At 37.0% G+C, this 18,812-nt stretch overlaps 1 protein-coding gene across 2 annotated transcripts in view; it reads left to right on the forward strand.

The window, feature by feature from the left end:
* SYCP1 (synaptonemal complex protein 1) overlaps positions 1-18,812 on the forward strand; it is a 166,398-nt gene that overhangs the window by 36,309 nt on the left and 111,277 nt on the right. For both annotated transcript variants that reach the window (XM_068538146.1, XM_068538148.1), the window contains exons 12-14: positions 11,356-11,450; positions 11,955-12,139; positions 13,374-13,441. In XM_068538146.1, the coding sequence (XP_068394247.1) occupies positions 11,356-11,450; positions 11,955-12,139; positions 13,374-13,441 (348 nt within the window). The remainder of the gene's footprint in view (positions 1-11,355; positions 11,451-11,954; positions 12,140-13,373; positions 13,442-18,812) is intronic.

The following is an 18,812-nucleotide window of genomic DNA, read 5'->3' on the forward strand; positions in this document are numbered from 1 at the left end:
TCTTATATATAAGCATACACACAATGACACATATATAACTGAATACATTGTTGCTCTTCTTATTTCAAACAAAACTATCTGTTGAATCAATTAAGAAGAATAAATGTTTTATTTTGCCTTCACTATTCCTTTTTCTATGCTCTTCCTTTTTTAATGTAGAACCAAGTTTCCAACCTATATTATTTTCCTTCTGTATAAGAACTTCCTTTAAATTTCTTCCTTTAATTTCTTGAAAGAGAGATCTGTGGCAATAAATTCCCTCAATTATTGTTTATTTGAGAAAGGCTTTATTTCACCTTCACTTTTGAAGGATAATTTTGCAGGTACAGAATTCTAGGTTGTGGCTTTTTTCTCTCAACACTTTAAGTATTTCACTCCACTCTTTTCTTGCTCACGTGGTTGCTGTGGAAAAGTTAGATGTAGTTCTTATCTTTGTTTCTCTACAGGGAAAGTGTTTTTTACCTCTAGCTTCCTTCAGGATTTTTTCTTTATCTTTGATTTTCTGTAGCTTGAGTATGATTGCCTAGGTATAGTTGTTTTTTATATTTATCCTGCTTGCTGTTCTCTGAGTTTCCTGGATCTGTGGTTGTTATGTGACATTGATTTGGGGGAAATTATTGTTTCAGATATTTCTTTTGATCCTTTCTTCTCTTTCTGGTATTTCCGTTATGTGTATGTTACACCTTTTGTAGTTGTCTGTAGTTCTTGGATAGTCTATTCTGTTTTTGTGTTTTTTTTTAATCCTGTTTCTCTTGGCTTTTTAGTTTTGCAGGTTTCTATTGATATATCCTCAAGCTCAGAGATTCTTTCTTCAGCCATGTCCAGTCTACTAATAAATCCATCAAAGGCGTTCTTCATTTCTTTTTAAAAAATTTTTAAAATTAAAAAAAATTTTTATTTTATATTGGAGTCTAGTTGATTAACAATGTTGTGTTAGTTTCAGGTGTATAGCAAAGTGATTTAGTTATACATATACATGTATATATACCTTTTCAAATTCTTTTCCCATTTAGGTTATTACAGAGTATTGAGTAGAATTCCCTGAGCTATTTGTGTCTTCTTCAATTTCTTTCATTAATGTCTTTTTTTACCTTGATTTTTTAAAAAAAATTTTTATTGGAGTATAGTTGATTTACAATTTTGTGTTACTTTCTGATGTACAGCAAAGTGAACCAGTTATAAATATATATATATCTCCACTCTGTTTTAGATTCTTTTCCCATATAGGCCATTACAGAATATTGAGTAGAGTTCCCTGTGCTATACAGTAGGCCCTTATTAGTTGTCTATTTTATGTATAGTAGTGTGTATATGGCAGTCCCACTCTCCCAATTTTACCGTCCCCTCCTTCCCCCACCTCCCTGATAACTATAAGATTGTTTTCTACATCTGTGATTCTATTTCTGTTTTGTAAATAAGTTTATTTGTACCCTTTTTTTAGACTCCACATATAAGTGATATCATACTATATTTGTCCTTCTCTGTCTGACTTACTTCACTCAGTATGACAATCTGTAGGTCCATCCGTGTTGCTGCAAGTGGCATTATTCGTTCTTTTTTCTGGCTGAGTAATATTCTGTTGTATATATGTACCAGATCTTCTATATCCATTCCTCTGTCAATGGACATTTAGGTTGTTTCCATGTCCTGGATATTGTAAATAGTGCACAATGAACACTGGGGTGCATGTATCTTTTCGAATTATGGTTTTCTCTGGATATATGCCCAGGAGTGGGATCGCTAGATCATATGGTAGCTCTATTTTTAGTTTAGTAAGGAACTCTATACTGTTCTCCACAGTGGCTTGTACCAATTTACATTCCCACCAACAGTGTAGGAGGGTTCCCTTTTCTTCACACCCTCCCCAACATTTATTGTTTGTAGATTTTTTGATGATGGCCATTCTGACCGGTGTGAGGTGATACCTCATTATAGTTTTAATTTGCATTTCTGTAATAATTAGCAATGTTGAGCATCTTTTCATGTGCTTTTTGGCCATCTTTATGTCTTCTTTGGAGAAATGTCTATTTAGACCTTCTGCCCATATTTTGATCGGGTTGTTTGTTTTTTTGTTATTGAGCTGCATGAGCTGTTTGTATATTTTTGGAGATTAATCCCTTGTCAGTTGCTTCATTTGAAATATTTTCTCCCAATCTGTGCATTGTCTTTTTGTTTTGCTTATGGTTTCCTTTGCTGTGCAAAAGCTTTTAAGTTTATTTAGGTCCCACTTGTTTAGTTTTGTTTTTATTTTCATTTCTCTAGGAGGTGGATCCAAAAAGATACTGCTGCGATTTATGTCAGAGAGTGTTCTACCTATATTTTCCTCTAAGACTTTTGTAGTATGCGGCCTTACATTTAGGTCTTTAATCCATTTTGAGTTTATTTTTGTGTATGGTGTTAAAGAATGTTGTAATTTCATTTTTTTATAAGTAACTGTTCAGTTTTCTCAGCACCACTTATTGAAGAGACTGTTTTTTCTCCATTGTATAGTCTTGCCTACTTTGTCATAGATTAATTGATCATAGGTGCGTGGGTTTATTTCTGGGCTTTCTATCCTGTTCCATTGATGTATGTTTCTGTTTTTGTGCCAGTATTATACTGTTTTGATTATTATAGCTTTGTAGTATAGTCTGAAGTCAAATAGCCTGATTCCTCCAGCTCCGTTTTGCTTTCTCAAGATTGCTCTAACTACTAGGGGTGTTTTGTGTTCTCAAACAAATTTTAAGATTTTTTTGTTCTAGTTCTGTGAAAAATGCCATTGGTAATTTCATAAGGATTACATTGAATCTGTAGATTGCCTTGGGCAGTATAGTCATTTTGACAATATTGATTCTTCCCATCCAAGAACATGATATATCTCTCCATCTGTTTGTGTCATCTTTGATTTCTTTCATCCGCATCTTATAGTTTTCAGAGTATAGTAAGTCCCCTACATATGAATGAGTTCCTTTCCAAGAGCATATTCATAAGTCCGATTTATTCGTAAGTCCAACAAAGTTACCCTCAGTACCCAACTAACACAATTAACTGTACTGTAATAGGTTTACAATACTTTTCACACAAATAATACATAAAAAACAAACACCAAAAACAGAATATTTTTAATCTTACAGTACAGTACCTTGAAAAGTACAGTAGTACTGTAGAACAGCTGGCATACAGGGGCTGGCATCGAGTGAACAGGCAAGATGAGTTACTGACTGGAGGAGGAAGAGGAGGTGGGAGATGGTAGAGCTGAAGGATCGTCAGCAATAGGAGATGGAGGGCAAGCTGCAAGTTCACTCATGCCTGACATTGTTGGAATGCACGTTCACATCTTTGAAAGTTCACAACTTGAAGGTTCATATGTAGGGGACTTACTGTACAGGTCTTTTGCCTCCTTAGGTAGGTTTATTCCTAGATATTTTATTCTTTTTGATGTGATGGTAAACGGGATTGTTTCCTTAATTTCTCTTTCTGATCTTTCGTTGTTAATGTGTAGGAATGCAACAGATTTCTGCGTATTAATTCTGTATCCTGCAACTTTATCAAATTCATCGATGAGCTCTAGTAGTTTTCTGGTGGCATTTTTAGGATTCTCTATGTATAGTATCATGTCATCTGCAAACAGTGACAGTTTTACTTCTTCTTTTCCAATTTGTATTCCTTTTATTTCTTTGTCTTCTGTGATTGCTGTGGCTAACACTTCCAAAACTATGTTGAATAATAGTGGTGAGAGTGGGCAACCTTGTCTTGTTCCCGATCTTAGTGGAAATGGTTTCAGTTTTTCACCATTGAGGACAATGTTGGCTGTGGGTTTGTCATATATGGCCTTTATTATGTTGAGGAAAGTTCCCTCTATGCCTACTTTCTGCAGGGCTTTTATCATAAATGGGTGTTGAATTTTGTCGAAAGCTTTCTCTGCATCTATTGAGATGATCATATGGTTTTTCTCCTTCAATTTGTTAATATGGTGTATCACATTGATTGATTTGCGTATATTGAAGAATCCTTGCATTCCTGGGATAAACCCCACTTGATCATGGTGTATGATCATTTTAATGTGCTGTTGGATTCTGTTTGCTAGTATTTTGTTGAGGATTTTTGCATCTATGTTCATCAGTGATATTGGCCTGTAGTTTTCTTTCTTTGTGACATCTTTGTCTGGTTTTGGTATCAGGGTGATGGTGGCCTCGTAGAATGAGATTGGGAGTGTTCCTCCCTCTGCAATATTTTGGAAGAGTTTGAGAAGGATAGGTGTTAGCTCTTCTCTAAATGTTTGATAGAATTCGCCTGTGAAGCCATCTGGTCCTGGGCTTTTGTTTGTTGGAAGGTTTTTAATCACAGTTTCAATTTCAGTGCTTGTGATTGGTCTGTTCATATTTTCTATTTCTTCCTGGTTCAGTCTCGGCAGTTTGTGCATTTCTAAGAATCTGTCCATTTCTTCCAGGTTGTCCATTTTATTGGCATAGAGTTGCTTGTAGTAATCTCTCATGATCTTTTGTATTTCTGCAGTGTCAGTGGTTACTTCTCCTTTTTCATTTCTAATTCTATTGATTTGAGTCTCCTCCCTTTTTCTCTTGATGAGTCTGGTTAATGGTTTATCAATTTTGTTTATCTTCTCAAAGAACCAGCTTTTAGTTTCATTGATTTTTGCTATTGTTTCCTTCATTTCTTTTTCATTTATTTCTGACCTAATCTTTATGATTTCTTTCCTTCTGCTGGCTTTGGGGTTTTTTTGTTCTTCTTTCTCTAATTGCTTCAGGTGCAAGGTTAGGTTGTTTATTCGAGATGTTTCCTGTTTCTTGAGGTAGGCTTGTATTGCTATAAACTTCCCTCTTAGCACTGCTTTTGCTGCATCCCATAGGTTTTGGGTCGTCGTGTCTCCATTGTCATTTGTTTCTAGGTATTTTTTGATTTCCCCTTTGATTTCCTCAGTGATCACTTCGTTATTAAGTAGTGTATTGTGTAGCCTCCATGTGTTTGTATTTTTTACAGATCTTTTCCTGTAATTGGTATCTAGTCTCATAGCGTTGTGGTCGGAAAAGATACTTGATACGATATCAATTTTCTTAAATTTACCAAGGCTTGATTTGTGACCCAAGATATGATCTATCCTGGAGAATGTTCCATGAGCACTTGAGAAAAATGTGTATTCTGTTGTTTTTGGGTGGAATGTCCTATAAATATCAATTAAGTCCATCTTGTTTAATGTATCATTTAAAGCTTGTGTTTCCTTATTTATTTTCATTTTGGATGATCTGTCCATTGGTGAAAGTGGGGTGTTAAAGTCCCCTACTATGATTGTGTTGCTGTCGATTTCCCCTTTAATGGCAGTTAGTATTTGCCTTATGTATTGAGGTGCTCCTATGTTGGGTGCATAAATATTTACAATTGTTATACGTTCCTCTTGGATCGATCCCTTGATCATTATATAGTGTCCTTCTTTGTCTCTTGTAATAGTCTTTATTTTAAAGTCTATTTTGTCTGATATGAGAATTGCTACTCCAGCTTTCTTTTGATTTCCATTTGCATGGAATATCTTTTTCCATCCCCTCGCTTTCAGTCTGTATGAGTCTCTAGGTCTGAAGTGGGTCTCTTGTAGACAGCATATATATGGGTCTTGTTTTTGTATCCATTCAGCCAGCCTGTGTCTTTTGGTGGGAGCATTTAATCCATTTACATTCAAGGTAATTATCGATATGTATGTTCCTATTCCCATTTTCTTAAATGTTTTGGGTTTGTTATTGTAGATGTTTTCCTTCTCTTGTGTTTCTTGCCTAGAGAAGTTCCTTTAGCATTTGTTGTAAAGCTGGTTTGGTGGTGCTGAACTCTCTCAGCTTTTGCTTGTCTGTAAAGGTTTTAATTTCTCCATCAAATCTGAATGAGATCCTTGCTGGGTAGAGTAATCTTGGTTGTAGGTTTTTCTCCTTCATCACTTTAAGTATATCCTGCCACTCCCTTCTGGCTTGCAGAGTTTCTGCTGAAAGATCAGATGTTAACCTTATGGGGATTCCCTTGTGTGTTATTTGTTGTTTTTCCCTTGCTGCCTTTAATATGTTTTCCTTATATTTAATTTTTGACAGTTTGATTAATATGTGTCTTGGCGTGTTTCTCCTTGGGTTTATCCTGTATGGGACTCTCTGTGCTTCCAGGACTTGATTAACTATTTCCTTTCCCATATTAGGGAAGTTTTCAACTATAATCTCTTCTAATATTTTCTCAGTCCCTTTCTTTTTCTCTTCTTCTTCTGGGACCCCTATAATTCGAATGTTGGTGCATTTAATGTTGTCCCAGAGGTCTCTGAGACTGTCCTCAGTTCTTTTCATTCTTTTTTCTTTATCCTGCTCTGCAGTAGTTATTTCCACCATTTTATCTTCCAGGTCACTTATCCTTTCTTCTGCCTCAGTTATTCTGCTATTGATCCCATCTAGAGTATTTTTAATTTCATTTATTGTGTTTTTCATCATTGCTTGGTTCCTCTTTAGTTCTTCTACGTCCTTGTTAAATGTTTCTTGCATTTTGTCTATTCTATTTCCAAGATTTTGGATCATCCTTACTATCATTATTCTGAATTCTTTTTCAGGTAGACTACCTATTTCCTCTTCATTTGTTAAGTCTGGTGTGTTTTGACCCTGCTCCTTCATCTGCTGTGTGTTTTTCTGTCGTCTCATTTTGCTTATCTTACTGTGTTTGGGGTCTCCTTTTCACAGGCTGCAGGTTCGTAGTTCCCGTTGTTTTTGGTATCTGTCCCCAGTGGCTAAGGTTGGTTCAGTGGGTTGTGTAGGCTTCCTGGTGGAGGGAACTAGTGCCTGAGTTCTGGTGGATGAGGCTGGATCTTGCCTTTTTGGTGGGCACGTCCACGTCTGGTGGTGTATTTTGGGGTGTCTGTGGCCTTATTATGATTTTAGGCAGCCTCTCTGCTAATGGATGGGGCTGTGTTCCTGTCTTGCTAGTTGTTTGGCATAGGGTGTCCAGCACTGTTGCTTGCTGGTCGTTGAGTGATGCTGGGTCTTGATGTTGAGATGGAGATCTCTGAGAGATTTTTGCCGTTTGGTATTACGTGGAGCTGGGAGGTCTCTTGTGGACCAGTGTCCTGAAGTTGGCTCTCCCACCTCAGAGGTACGGCCCTGATGCCTGGCTGGAGCACCAAGAGCCTTTCGTCCACACGGCTCAGAGTAAAAGGGAGAAAAAATAGAAAGAAAGAAAGAGGCTATAATATAGTGAAATAAAATAAAGCTATTATAAAGCAAAGCTATACAGACAAAATCTCACCCAGAAGCATATACATATACACTCACAAAAAAAGGAAAAGGGGAAAAATTAATATATCCTGCTCCCAAAGTCCACCTCCTGAATTTGGGATGATTCGTTGTCTATTCAGGTATTCAACAGATGCAGGCACATCAAGTTGTTTGTGGAGTTTTAATCCGCTGCTTCTGAGGCTGCTGGGAGAGATTTCCCCTTCTCTTCTCTGTTTGCACAGCTCCTGGAGATCAGCTTTGGATTTGGCCCCGCCTCTTCATGTAGGTCGCCTGAGGGCGTCTGTTCCCCGCCCAGACAGAACGGGGTTAAAGGAGCAGCTGCTTCGGGGGCTCTGGCTCACTCAGGCCGCGGGGAGGGAGGGGTACGGAGGAGGCGGGGCGAGCCTGTGGCGTCAGAGGCCGGCGTGACGTTGCACCAGCCCGAGGCGCGCAGTGTGTTCTCCCAGGGAAGTTGTCCCCGGATCACGGGACACTGGCAGTGGCGGGCTGCACAGGCTCCCGGGAGGGGCGGTGTGGAGAGTGACCTGTGCTCGCACACAGGATTTTTGGAGGCGGCAGCAGCAGCCCCAGCGTCTCACACCCGTCTCTGGGGTCCGCGCTGATAGTCGCGGCTCGCGCCAGTCTCTGGCGTTTGTTTAGGCGGCGCTCTGAATCCCCTCTCCTTGCGCGCCGTGAAACAAAGAGGCAAGAAAAAGTCTCTTGCCTCTTTGGCAGCTGCAGACTTTTTCCCGGTCTCCCTCCCAGCCAGCTGTGGTGCGCTAACCCCTTCAGGCTGTGTTCACGCCGCCAACCCCAGTCCTCTCCCTGCGATCCGACCGAAGCCCGAGCCTCAGCTCCCAGCCCCGCCCGCCCCGGCGGGGGAGCAGACAAGCCTCTCCGGCTGCTGAGTGCTGGTCGGCGCCGAGCCTCCGTGCGGGAATCTCTCCGCTTTGCCCTCCGCACCCCTGTGGCTGCGCTCTCCTCCGTGGCTCCGAAGCTTCCCCCCTCCGCCACCTGCAGTCTCTGCCCGCGAAGGGGCTTCCTAGTGCGTGGAAACCTTTCCTCCTTCACAGCTCCCTCCCACTGGTGCAGGTGCCGTCCCTATTCTTTTGTCTCTGTTATTTCTTTTTTCTTTTGCCCTACCCAAGTACGGGGGGAGTTTCTTGCCTTTTGGGAGGTCTGACGTTTTCTGCCAGCGTTCAGTGGGTGTTCTGTAGGAGCAGTTCCACGTGTAGATGTATTTCTACTGTATCTGTGGGAAGGAAGGTGATCTCCGCGTCTTACTCTTCCGCCATCTTCTCTCCTCCTAGTCCAGATTTTGTTTTATTTATTTAGCCTTGTTTTATTGGGTGCCTTGTTGTCTTTGACTTCATGTTTATTATTTTTCTTGAAAAAATTTGTAAGTATTGTAAGGCCTGCCTAGTATGTAAGTAATTTAGCTTCCTCTTTGGAGGATTCCTATGTACTTTTACCATGTGCATGGTGGCTCTACCCACCTTAAGTCCGTTTCATGGCTTGGGATTAACTGGACCACTCAGGTGATGTGAACCTGTGCTGCAGATTTGCTTGAGGGTTTGTTTACTTTTGCTCCCTCCACATATAATGATTGTTCTAGCTTATTGTACAAAGGTTTAATTCTTGGGCTTCTTACCTTATATAGTCTTTGGATTTTCATATTTCTTTTTCTCATTTCATCATAATTTCAAATCAAAAGTCCAGCTTTGCCAGGACCTGCAAATTCCCCTGGGGCAAAAGCAGGTTTTGTGCTTATCTTACTTCTCTAAGTTTCTATTTTCCCTTCACTTTGTGCCTGGTAATTTCTTATTATTTTGTTGGGAGTTTAATGATTTTAATGTTCTTAATATTTGATCCTGAATTTTTATTCCTTTTTAGAGGAATGTTTGTTTGAATGACATACCTCACTATTACCCCAATGGAATTTTCAGTTTCAATTTTATATGTCATTTCTAGATAGTTTTAGTTTATGGACATCTTCCTTATTTCTTTTAGTATTTTTGTTTTTTTAAAATTTCTTGTCTGCACTGCACGGCATGTGGGATCTTAGTTCCCTGACCAGGGATCAAACCCGTGCCCCCTGCATTGGAAGCATGGAGTCTTAACCACTGGACTGACAGGGAAGTCCCTTCTTTTAGTTTTTAAAAATGATATAATACTTATTTTTTTAATTCTACAGCCAGTAATTCTAACATCTGAAATCTTGCAGTCAGGTCAAAGTCTGTCTTTTGTTCATTCTGCTGACTTTGCTCATAGTGCTTTGTTTACTCTTGTGATTTTTGATTGTGAGGTCATGTAATTTCAGCTGTGGAAATTCTTTAAGGCCTGAACTGGAAGTATATTTTTACAGAGGAAATTTACATTTGCAGCTTCTGGAATCCTAGGGGAACTTAGGGGAACTTCAAATTAAGTTTTGGCTTGGAGCTTTTTAGGATATTCAAGCAGCATATATTCTGTTCCTACACATGCCTAAGTACTAGTTTGTGATTATGATTTCTCAGAGGAGACACTTATTGACAGACCATTATAAATAGTATTATAATAGACAGTGGTTAGTTATCATTGCCCTCTCTCCAGATCTACTTTTCCTATTTTTTCTGAGAGTTGGAGCACTAGCCCCTTCATTTCTACACAGATTTTGAGATTGGAATTTAAAAAAAATGTAAACCTGGAACATTATTCTGTTGTTTAACATCCTTCATTGTTTTTCATGACTTAGGAAGCGTACGCCTCTGAGCAAGTTATATGAATCCTGCTATGATTTTGTCCTTATTATTTTTCCAGTCATATCTGCTATGATTTCTCCCTCGTACTTTAAGTTTCATGCTACTGAAATATATTTCCTTTAGATTTCAGAATGTGTCATCCTGTCTCTTCCATTTTTGCCTTTGTATATGCTCTTTCACATCTCTTGTGATTTTCCCCCAACTCCCATTACTCTTGTTAATTGTTACTGGCTTTCAGATGTTTCAACTCAGCTGTCATTTTCTGGAACTTTCCCTCTCTATGTCTGTCTCCCCTTACCTCTAACCGTCACTGGTCCTATTAAGCTTTGGTGTCCCCTCTATGTATTGATATATTCCCAGAATTTCTAGTGAGTACCCATCAGCGCTTATCTTTGATTATTTGTCTGCCTGCCCAGTTGTACTGTAAATACCTTGAATTTTAAGGTCCAGTTTCTGTATACACTATACCATCATTACCATCATCATAATAGTATTTAACATTTGTTGACTATATGCTAGAAAACACTGTGGTTAAATGTTTTAAGTGCATTATCGTGTGTAATCCTAACAGGAACTCTTCAAGATATGAATAACTATCATTTTACATGTGGGAAAAGTAGAGAGAGATTGGTTAAGTATCATGCCCAAGTGTAGGTAGCTAGTAAAAGGAAATAGAATAATTTGAACCCAGAGAAGGGCATGAACTTTTTTCTCTTAGTGTTTTTTATGAGGTTGAAAAGTGAATGCATACGTATAAAGCATATAAATTAGCACCTGGCACTTAGGATTTAGTAAATATTTAGCTATCAAGTGGAGTCAGTAGCTTTTTTTCATAATATTTAAATAAGTAAATGCAATTATTTAGAAAAATATAAAAATCAAGATAGGGAATAATGAAAATCATGAATAATTTCACCATTAGGAGAAAAATTACTTTTGAGATTTTTATGTGTATTCTTTCCTTTCACATGCACTATTTATATAAATACTGTTTTTAACTTGACCTTTTTATTCTATGAGTTTTATGAATATCCAAATTAGTAATAAATAAATAAACGTCTATATCATCATTTACAGTGGCTGGCTACATGATATACCATTGTTTCACCATAATTTAATCTGTCTCCTTTTGGATATTTAGGTTGTTTCCAATGCTTAGCTACTACTAAAAAATGTAGCACAAAATGTCCCTATATATTCACCTTTGAGTCCTTGGGCAATAACAATCTTGAAAGGTCAGTAAAAGGTGATGATATCAGTGCATCTGTATATGCATAATTCTCTCTCATTTTGGAGTATGTAATAGAGGAAAAAGTAATTGTTACAAATAATTTGTTTTCTTGGTATGTATTTTTTATTAAGTATTAACTATCTACAACTTTCTCTTTTAGAATTACAGAATGAAAACTTAAAAGAATCAAATGAGAAGCAGGATCATTTGACATCAGAACTAGAAGATATTAAAATGTCTTTGCAAAGAAGTGTGGTATGATTTAAAAACTGATTAGTGTGTGATAATTCTCACACCATCAGTCAGTCAACAAATATTTATTGAATGCTAATACTATGTACAAGGACCTGAAGCTTCAAATAGAGAAGATACAATCTCTGTCTACAAATGCTTATAGTTTAGAGACATTTGATAAAAACATATCAAAAGTATAACAAATACAAGACTATGCTAGATACCAACATGATTCAGGCAAAAATTCTACAATATTTCTAAGAATTGAAAGAACATTATGGGCTGCATTGGTTAGGAAGACTCCATGGAGAGGTTGGGAGTATAGGTGGGCTTTGGAGGAATGGTGAATTGAAATAAGAGTAGTGGGTGTGGCACTCCAGATTGGCCAGTGTGGAGTAGAGGAGGGGTGAAAGGATAAGGAGAGAGGGAGGGAGAGGCAGCGAATTACAGAAAGCAGATGAATTCAGCCTTTTTTCTTAAGGCCCATGGTTCATAGGGTTTTTTTTTGTACTTTATTTCATTTAGAGTACTCAAAAGGCTTTAGAGGAAGATTTACAAATAGCAACAAAAAAAATATATCAGCTCACTGGAGAAAAAGAAGCGCAAATGGAAGAATTTAATGAAGCTAAAGCTGCCCATTCATTTGTGGTTACTGAACTTAAAACTACTACCTGCAACTTGAAAGAATTATTGACAACAGAACAGCAAAGGTAAAAATACTTCTTATTTAGCTGAATAAAAACAATTTACTTCTAATATTCAGTGCCATTTTCTATTCATTGACAACTGATTTGTAATTCCTATAACAACTATAACCAAGTCTCTTTTTTATATATAAAGTGGGAACACATTTTAAGAGTTTGTATTGCGTAGGCAGGTATCCCAGGAAAAGATAGCAGGTATTCTCTAGGATAGTTCCCATGCATGCTTTTCATAGAGTTAAGCAATATAGACAAGCTCATAAGGGCTGATGCAGTGATATCACATATTTAATTAAACTGTGGGTTATTATATAGAAATAACTTCCTAGGTTGTTGGTTTGTTTTACTGGGGTCTGTAACCTTCTTTCTGATTTATAAATTTAGCAACTAGCCTGGTACAGAGTAGGTACTCAAACATTTTTAATAAATCAATGGATTAATGAATATGGTTAGGTATATATAAAATATTCATCTGCATTTCATCTAAATAGTTTTTCTAAAACTTGAGTTAAAAACTTCCTCTGTTTTCCACTACTTTGTATTAAGGAAATGTTTATATAAAGTTGTGTTATGAGGCCTAGGTAATTATTTTTGTCCCATTAGTATAAGGGTTAATTAAGTCTGGAAGATGAAAGAGAGGAATAAGCTTCTCTCTGAAGCCATGACCTGGGCCTAGTAGGGTTTCTTCTCTACTGCTTGTGTATAGTGAAGGAAGGAAAACTAGATATTCTAGCTCAGCTAATCTTGTATATTCTTGATTGACCTATCCAGGTGATTTTCAAATTTTCAAATTTTAAGTGACCTTGGATGTCATCTGTTCCAATTACCTCAGTTTTATAGATGAGGAAATGGAAAGCCAGTGGAGTTAAGTGAATTGGATAATTCTCATATTTATATTGTTCCTAAGGCAGAATTCAGTATAATAGTAGTTATATACTCAATCTCTTTCAAAGTTCTAGGATGCATTAATTTGATTATCATCGATAGCTAAGAGATAAATCATGACAATAAGTTTGAGGTTTTATGTAGATGTAATTAATATACAACTATGTATGTATAATAGTAATATCTTGTTTTGAAATGTTACACTATCTGGCACAAAGTAGGTTGTCAAGAAATGTGTAATAATTGAATGAGTGAATCTATGATAAGATATACTGTTGCTAAATTGCACCAGTTTTAGTTACTAGATGAATTCTGACTAAAAGAATATTTTACATTATGAACTAATATATTTTACAAGATTGGAAAGAAGTGAAGATCAATTGAAAGTACTTACCATGGAGCTTCAGAAGAAATCAAGTGATCTGGGTAAGTTTTAGAGAATAACATATGTATATGATAATATTAGCCAATTATAAAACCATCAACATTATTTCAGAGTAAAATATAATTTCTCCTCCATCATTTACCAATAGTGATTATTTGATAACTATTAATTTAATTTTTCAAAGATAGAAAATTTAAATCTTAAGAAAGACTTTTCAGTTTCATTATGCAGCTCATAGATACCTAGAAGTGTAAGGAGCCTAAGAGATGTTTTTGTAGTCTTTTTTTTTATATATATATATTTTTATATAGCAGTTTCTTATTAGTCATCAGTTTTATCCACATCAGTGTATACATGTCAATCCCAATCCGCCAGTTCATCCCACCCCCACCCCCAACCCCCGCCGCTTTCCCCCCTTGGTGTGCATACATTTGTTCTCTACATCTGTGTCTCAATTTCTGCCCTGCAAACCGGTTCATCTGTACCATTTTTCTAGGTTCCACATATATGCGTTAATATACGATATTTCTTTTTCTCTTTCTGACTTCACTCTGTATGATAGTCTCTAGATCCATCCACATCTCAACAAATGACCCAATTTCATTCCTTTTTATGGCTGAGTAATATTCCATTGTATATATGTACCACAACTTCTTTATCCATTCATCTGTCGATGGGCATTTAGGTTGCTTCCATGACCTGGCTATTGTAAATAGTGCTGCAATGAACATTGGGGTGCATGTGTCTTTCTGAATTATGGTTTTCTCTGGGTATATGCCCAGTAGTGGGATTGCTGGGTCAGATGGTAATACTATTTTTAGTTTTTTAAGGAACCTCCATACTGTTCTCCATAGTGGCTGCATCAATTTACATTCCCACCAAGAGTGCAAGAGGGTTCCCTTTTCTCCACACCCTCTCCAGCATTTGCTGTTTGTAGGTTTTCTGATGATGCCCATTCTAACTGGTGTGAGGTGATACCTCATTGTAGTTTTGATTTGCATTTCTCTAATAATTAGTGATGTTGAGCAGCTTTTCATGTGCATCTTGGCCATCTGTATGTCTTCTTTGGAGAAATGTCTATTTAGGTCTTCTTTGCATTTTTGGATTGGGTTTTTTTTTTTTAATATTGAGCTGCATGAGCTGTTTATATATTTTGGAGATTAATCCTTTGTCTGCTGATTTGTTTGCAAATATTTTCTCCCACTCTGAGGGTTGTCTTTTCATCTTGTTCGTGGTTTCCTTTGCTGTGCAAAAGGTTTTAAGTTTCATTAGGTCCCATTTGTTTATTTTTGTTTTTATTTCCATTACTCTAGGAGGTGGATCAAAAAAGATCTTGCTGTGATTTATGTCAAAGAATGTTCTTCCTATGTTTTCCTCTAAGAGTTTTATAGTGTCCGGTCTTACATTTAGATCTCGAATCCATTTTGAGTTTATTTTTGTGTATGGTGTTAGGGAGTGTTCTAATTTCATTCTTTTACATGTAGCTGTCCAGTTTTCCCAGCACCACTTATTGAAGAGACTGTCTTTTCTCCATTGTATATCCTTGCCTCCTTTGTCATAGATTAGTTGACCATAGGTGCATGGGTTTATCTCTGGGCTTTCTATCTTGTTCCATTGATCTATATTTCTGTTTTTGTGCCAGTACCATATTGTCTTGATTACTGTAGCTTTGTAGTATAGTCTGAAGTCAGGGAGTCTGATTCCTCCAGCTCTGTTTTCCTCCCTCTAGACTGCTTTGGCTATTCGGGGTCTTTTGTGTCTCCATACAAATTTTAAGATTTTTTGTTCTAATTCTGTAAAAATTGCCACTGGTAATTTGATAGGGATTGCGTTGAATCTGTAGATGCTTTGGGTGGTATAGTCATTTTCACAATACTGATTCTTCCAATGCAAGAACATGGCATATCTCTCCATCTGTTGGTATCATCTTTAATTGCTTTCATCAGTGTCTTATAGATTTCTGCATACAGGTCTTTTGTCTCCCTAGGTAGGTTTATTCCTAGGTATTTTCTTTTTGTTGCAATGGTAAATGACAGTATTTCCTTAATTTCTCCTTCAGATTTTTCATCATTAGTATATAGGAATGCAAGAGATTTCTGTGCATTAATTTTGTATCCTGCAACTTTACCAAATTCATTGATTAGCTCTAGTAGTCTTCTGGTGGCATTTTTAGGATTCTCTATGTATAGTATCATGTGATCTGCATACAGTGACAGTTTCACTTCTTCATTTCCAATTTGTATTCATTTTATTTCTTTTTCTTCTCTGATTGCTGTGGCTAGGACTTCCAAAACTATGTTGAATAATAGTGGTGAGAGTGGACATCCTTGTCCTGTTCCTGATCTTAGAGGAAATACTTTCAGTTTTTCACCATTGAGAATGATGTTTGCTGTGGGTTTGTCATATATGGCCTTTATTATGTTGAGGTAGGTTCCCTCTATGCCCACTTTCTGGAGAGTTTTTATCATAAATGGGTGTTGAATTTTGTGTCAAAAGCTTTTTCTGCATCTATTGAGATGATCATATGGTTTTTATTCTTCAATTTGTTAATATGGTGTATCACACTGATTGATTTGCGTATATTGAAGAATCCTTGCATCTCTAGGATAAATCCCACTTGATCATGGTGTATGATCCTTTTAATGTGTTGTTGTATTTTGTTTGCTAGTATTTTGTTGAGGATTTTTGCATCTATGTTCATCAGTAATAATTGGTCTGTAATTTTCTTTTTTTGTAGTACCTTTGTCTGGTTTTGGTATCAGGGTGCTGGTGGCTTCATAGAATGAGTTTTGGAGTGTTCCTTCCTCTGCAATTTTTTGGAAGAGTTTGAGAAGGATGGGTGTTAGCTCTTCTCTAAATGTTTGATAGAATTCCCCTGTGAAGCCATCTGTTCCTGGACTTTTGTTTGTTGGAAGATTTTTAATCACAGTTTCAATTTCATTACTTGTGATTTGTCCGTTCATATTATTTTCTATTTGTTCCTGGTTCAGTCTTGGAAGGTTATACCTTTCTAAGAATTTGTCCATTTCTTCCAGGTTGTCCATTTTATTGGCATAGAGTTGCTTGTAGTAGTCTCTTAGGATGCTTTGTATTTCTGTGGTGTCTGTTGTAACTTCTCCTTTTTCATTTCTGATTTTATTGATTTGAGTCCTCTCCCTCTTTTTCTTGATGAGTCTGGCTAATGGCTTACCAATTTTGTTTATCTTCTCAAAGAACCAGCTTTTAGTTTTATTGATCTTTGCTATTGTTTTCTTTGTTTCTATTTCATTTATTTCTGCTGTGATCTTTAGGATTTCTTTCCTTCTGCTAACTTTGGGTTTTGTTTGTTCTTCTTTCTCTAGTGCCTTCAGGTGTAAGGTTAGATTGTTTATTTGAGTTTTTTTTGTTTCTTTAGGTAGGCTTGTATAGCTATAAACTTCCCTCTTAGAACTGCTTTTGCTGCATCCCATAGGTTTTGGATCATCATGTTTTCATTGTCATTTGTCTCTAGGCATTTTTTGATTTCCTCTTTGATTTCTTCAGTGATCTCTTGGTTATTTAGTAACGTATTGTTTAGCCTCCATGCGTTTGTGTTTTTTACGTTTTTTTCCCTGTAATTCATTTCTAATCTCATAGCATTGTGGTCAGAAAAGATGGTTGATATGATTTCAATTTTCTTAAATTTACTGTGGCTTGATTTGTGACCCAAGAGGTGATCTATCCTGGAGAATATTCCATGTGCACTTGAGAAGAAAGTGTAATCTGCTGTTTTTGGATGGAATGTCCTATAAATATCAGTTAAATCTATCTGGTCTAGTGTGTCATTTAAAGCTTGTGTTTCCTTATTAATTTTCTGTTTGGATGATCTGTCCATTGGTGTAAGTGGGGTGTTAAAGTCCCCCACTATTATTGTGTTACTGTCGATTTCCTCTTTTATAGCTGTTAGCAGTTGCCTTATGTATTGAGGTGCTCCTATGTTGGGTGCATATATATTTATAATTGTTATATCTTCTTCTTGGATTGATCCCTTGATCATTATGTAGTGTCCTTCCTTGTCTCTTGTAACATTCTTTATTTTAAAGTCTATTTTATCCGATAGAGTATTGCTACTCCAGCTTTCTTTTGATTTCCATTTGCATGGAATATCTTTTTCCATCCCCTCACTTTCAGTCTGTATGTGTCCCTAGGCCTAAAGTGGGTCTCTTGTAGGCAGCATATATATGGGTCTTGTTTTTATGTCCATTCAGCAAGCCTGTGTCTTTTGGTTGGAGCATTTAATCCATTCATGTTTAAGGTAATTATTGATATGTATGTTCCTATGACCATTTTCTTAATTGTTTTGGGTTTGTTTTTGTAGGTCCTTTTCTTCTCTTGTGTTTCCCACTTAGCAAAGTTCCTTTAGCATTTGTTGTAGAGCTGGTTTGGTGGTGCTGAATTCTCTTAGCTTTTGCTTGTCTGTAAAGCTTTTGATTTCTCCATCGAATCTGAATGAGATCCTTGCCAGGTAGAGTAATCTTGGTTGTAGGTTCTTCCCTTTCATCACTTTAAGTATATCATGCCACTCCCTTCTGGCTTGTAGAGTTTCTGCTGAGAAATCAGCTGTTAACCTTATGGGAGTTCCCTTGTATGTTATTTGTCGTTTTTCCCTTGTTGCTTTCAATAATTTTTCTTTGTCTTTAATTTTTGCCAATTTGATTACTATGTGTCTCGGCGTGTTTCTCCATGGGTTTATCCTGTATGGGATTCTCTGCGCTTCCTGGACTTGGGTGGCTATTTCCTTTCCCATGTTAGGGAAGTTTTCGACTATAATCTCTTCAAATATTTTCTTGGGTCGTTTCTCTCTGTCTTCTCTTTCTGGCACCCCTATAATGCAAATGTTGTTGCGTTTAAATGTTGTCCCAGAGGTCTCTTAGCCTGTCTTCATTTCTTTTCATTCCTTTTTGTTTATTCTGTTCTGCAGCAGTGAATTCCACCATTCTGTCTTCCAGGTCACTTATCCGTTTTTCTGCCTCAGTTATTCTTCTGTTGATTCCTTCTAGTGTAGTTTTCATTTCAGTTATTTTACTGTTCATCTCTGTTTGTTCTTTAATTTTTCTAGATCTTTGTTAAACATTTCTTGCATCTTCTTGATCTTTGCCTCTATTCTTTTTCTGAGGTCCTGGATCATCTTCACTATCATTATTCTGAATTCTTTTTCTGGAAGGTTGCCTATCTCCACTTCATTTAGTTGTTTTTCTGGGGTTTTATCTTGTTCCTTCATCTGGTACATAGCCCTCTGCCTTTTCATCTTGTCTATCTTTCTGTGAATGTGGTTTTCATTCCACCGGTTGCAGGATTGTAATTCTTCTTGCTTCTGCTCTCTGCCCACTGGTGGATGAGGGTATCTAAGAGGCTTGTGCCTGAAACTGCCTTTTACCCCTTCCTGTCTTTCTA

The sequence above is a fragment of the Eschrichtius robustus genome, chromosome 3, assembly GCF_028021215.1.
Source record: "Eschrichtius robustus isolate mEscRob2 chromosome 3, mEscRob2.pri, whole genome shotgun sequence".
Lineage (NCBI taxonomy): Eukaryota > Metazoa > Chordata > Mammalia > Artiodactyla > Eschrichtiidae > Eschrichtius > Eschrichtius robustus.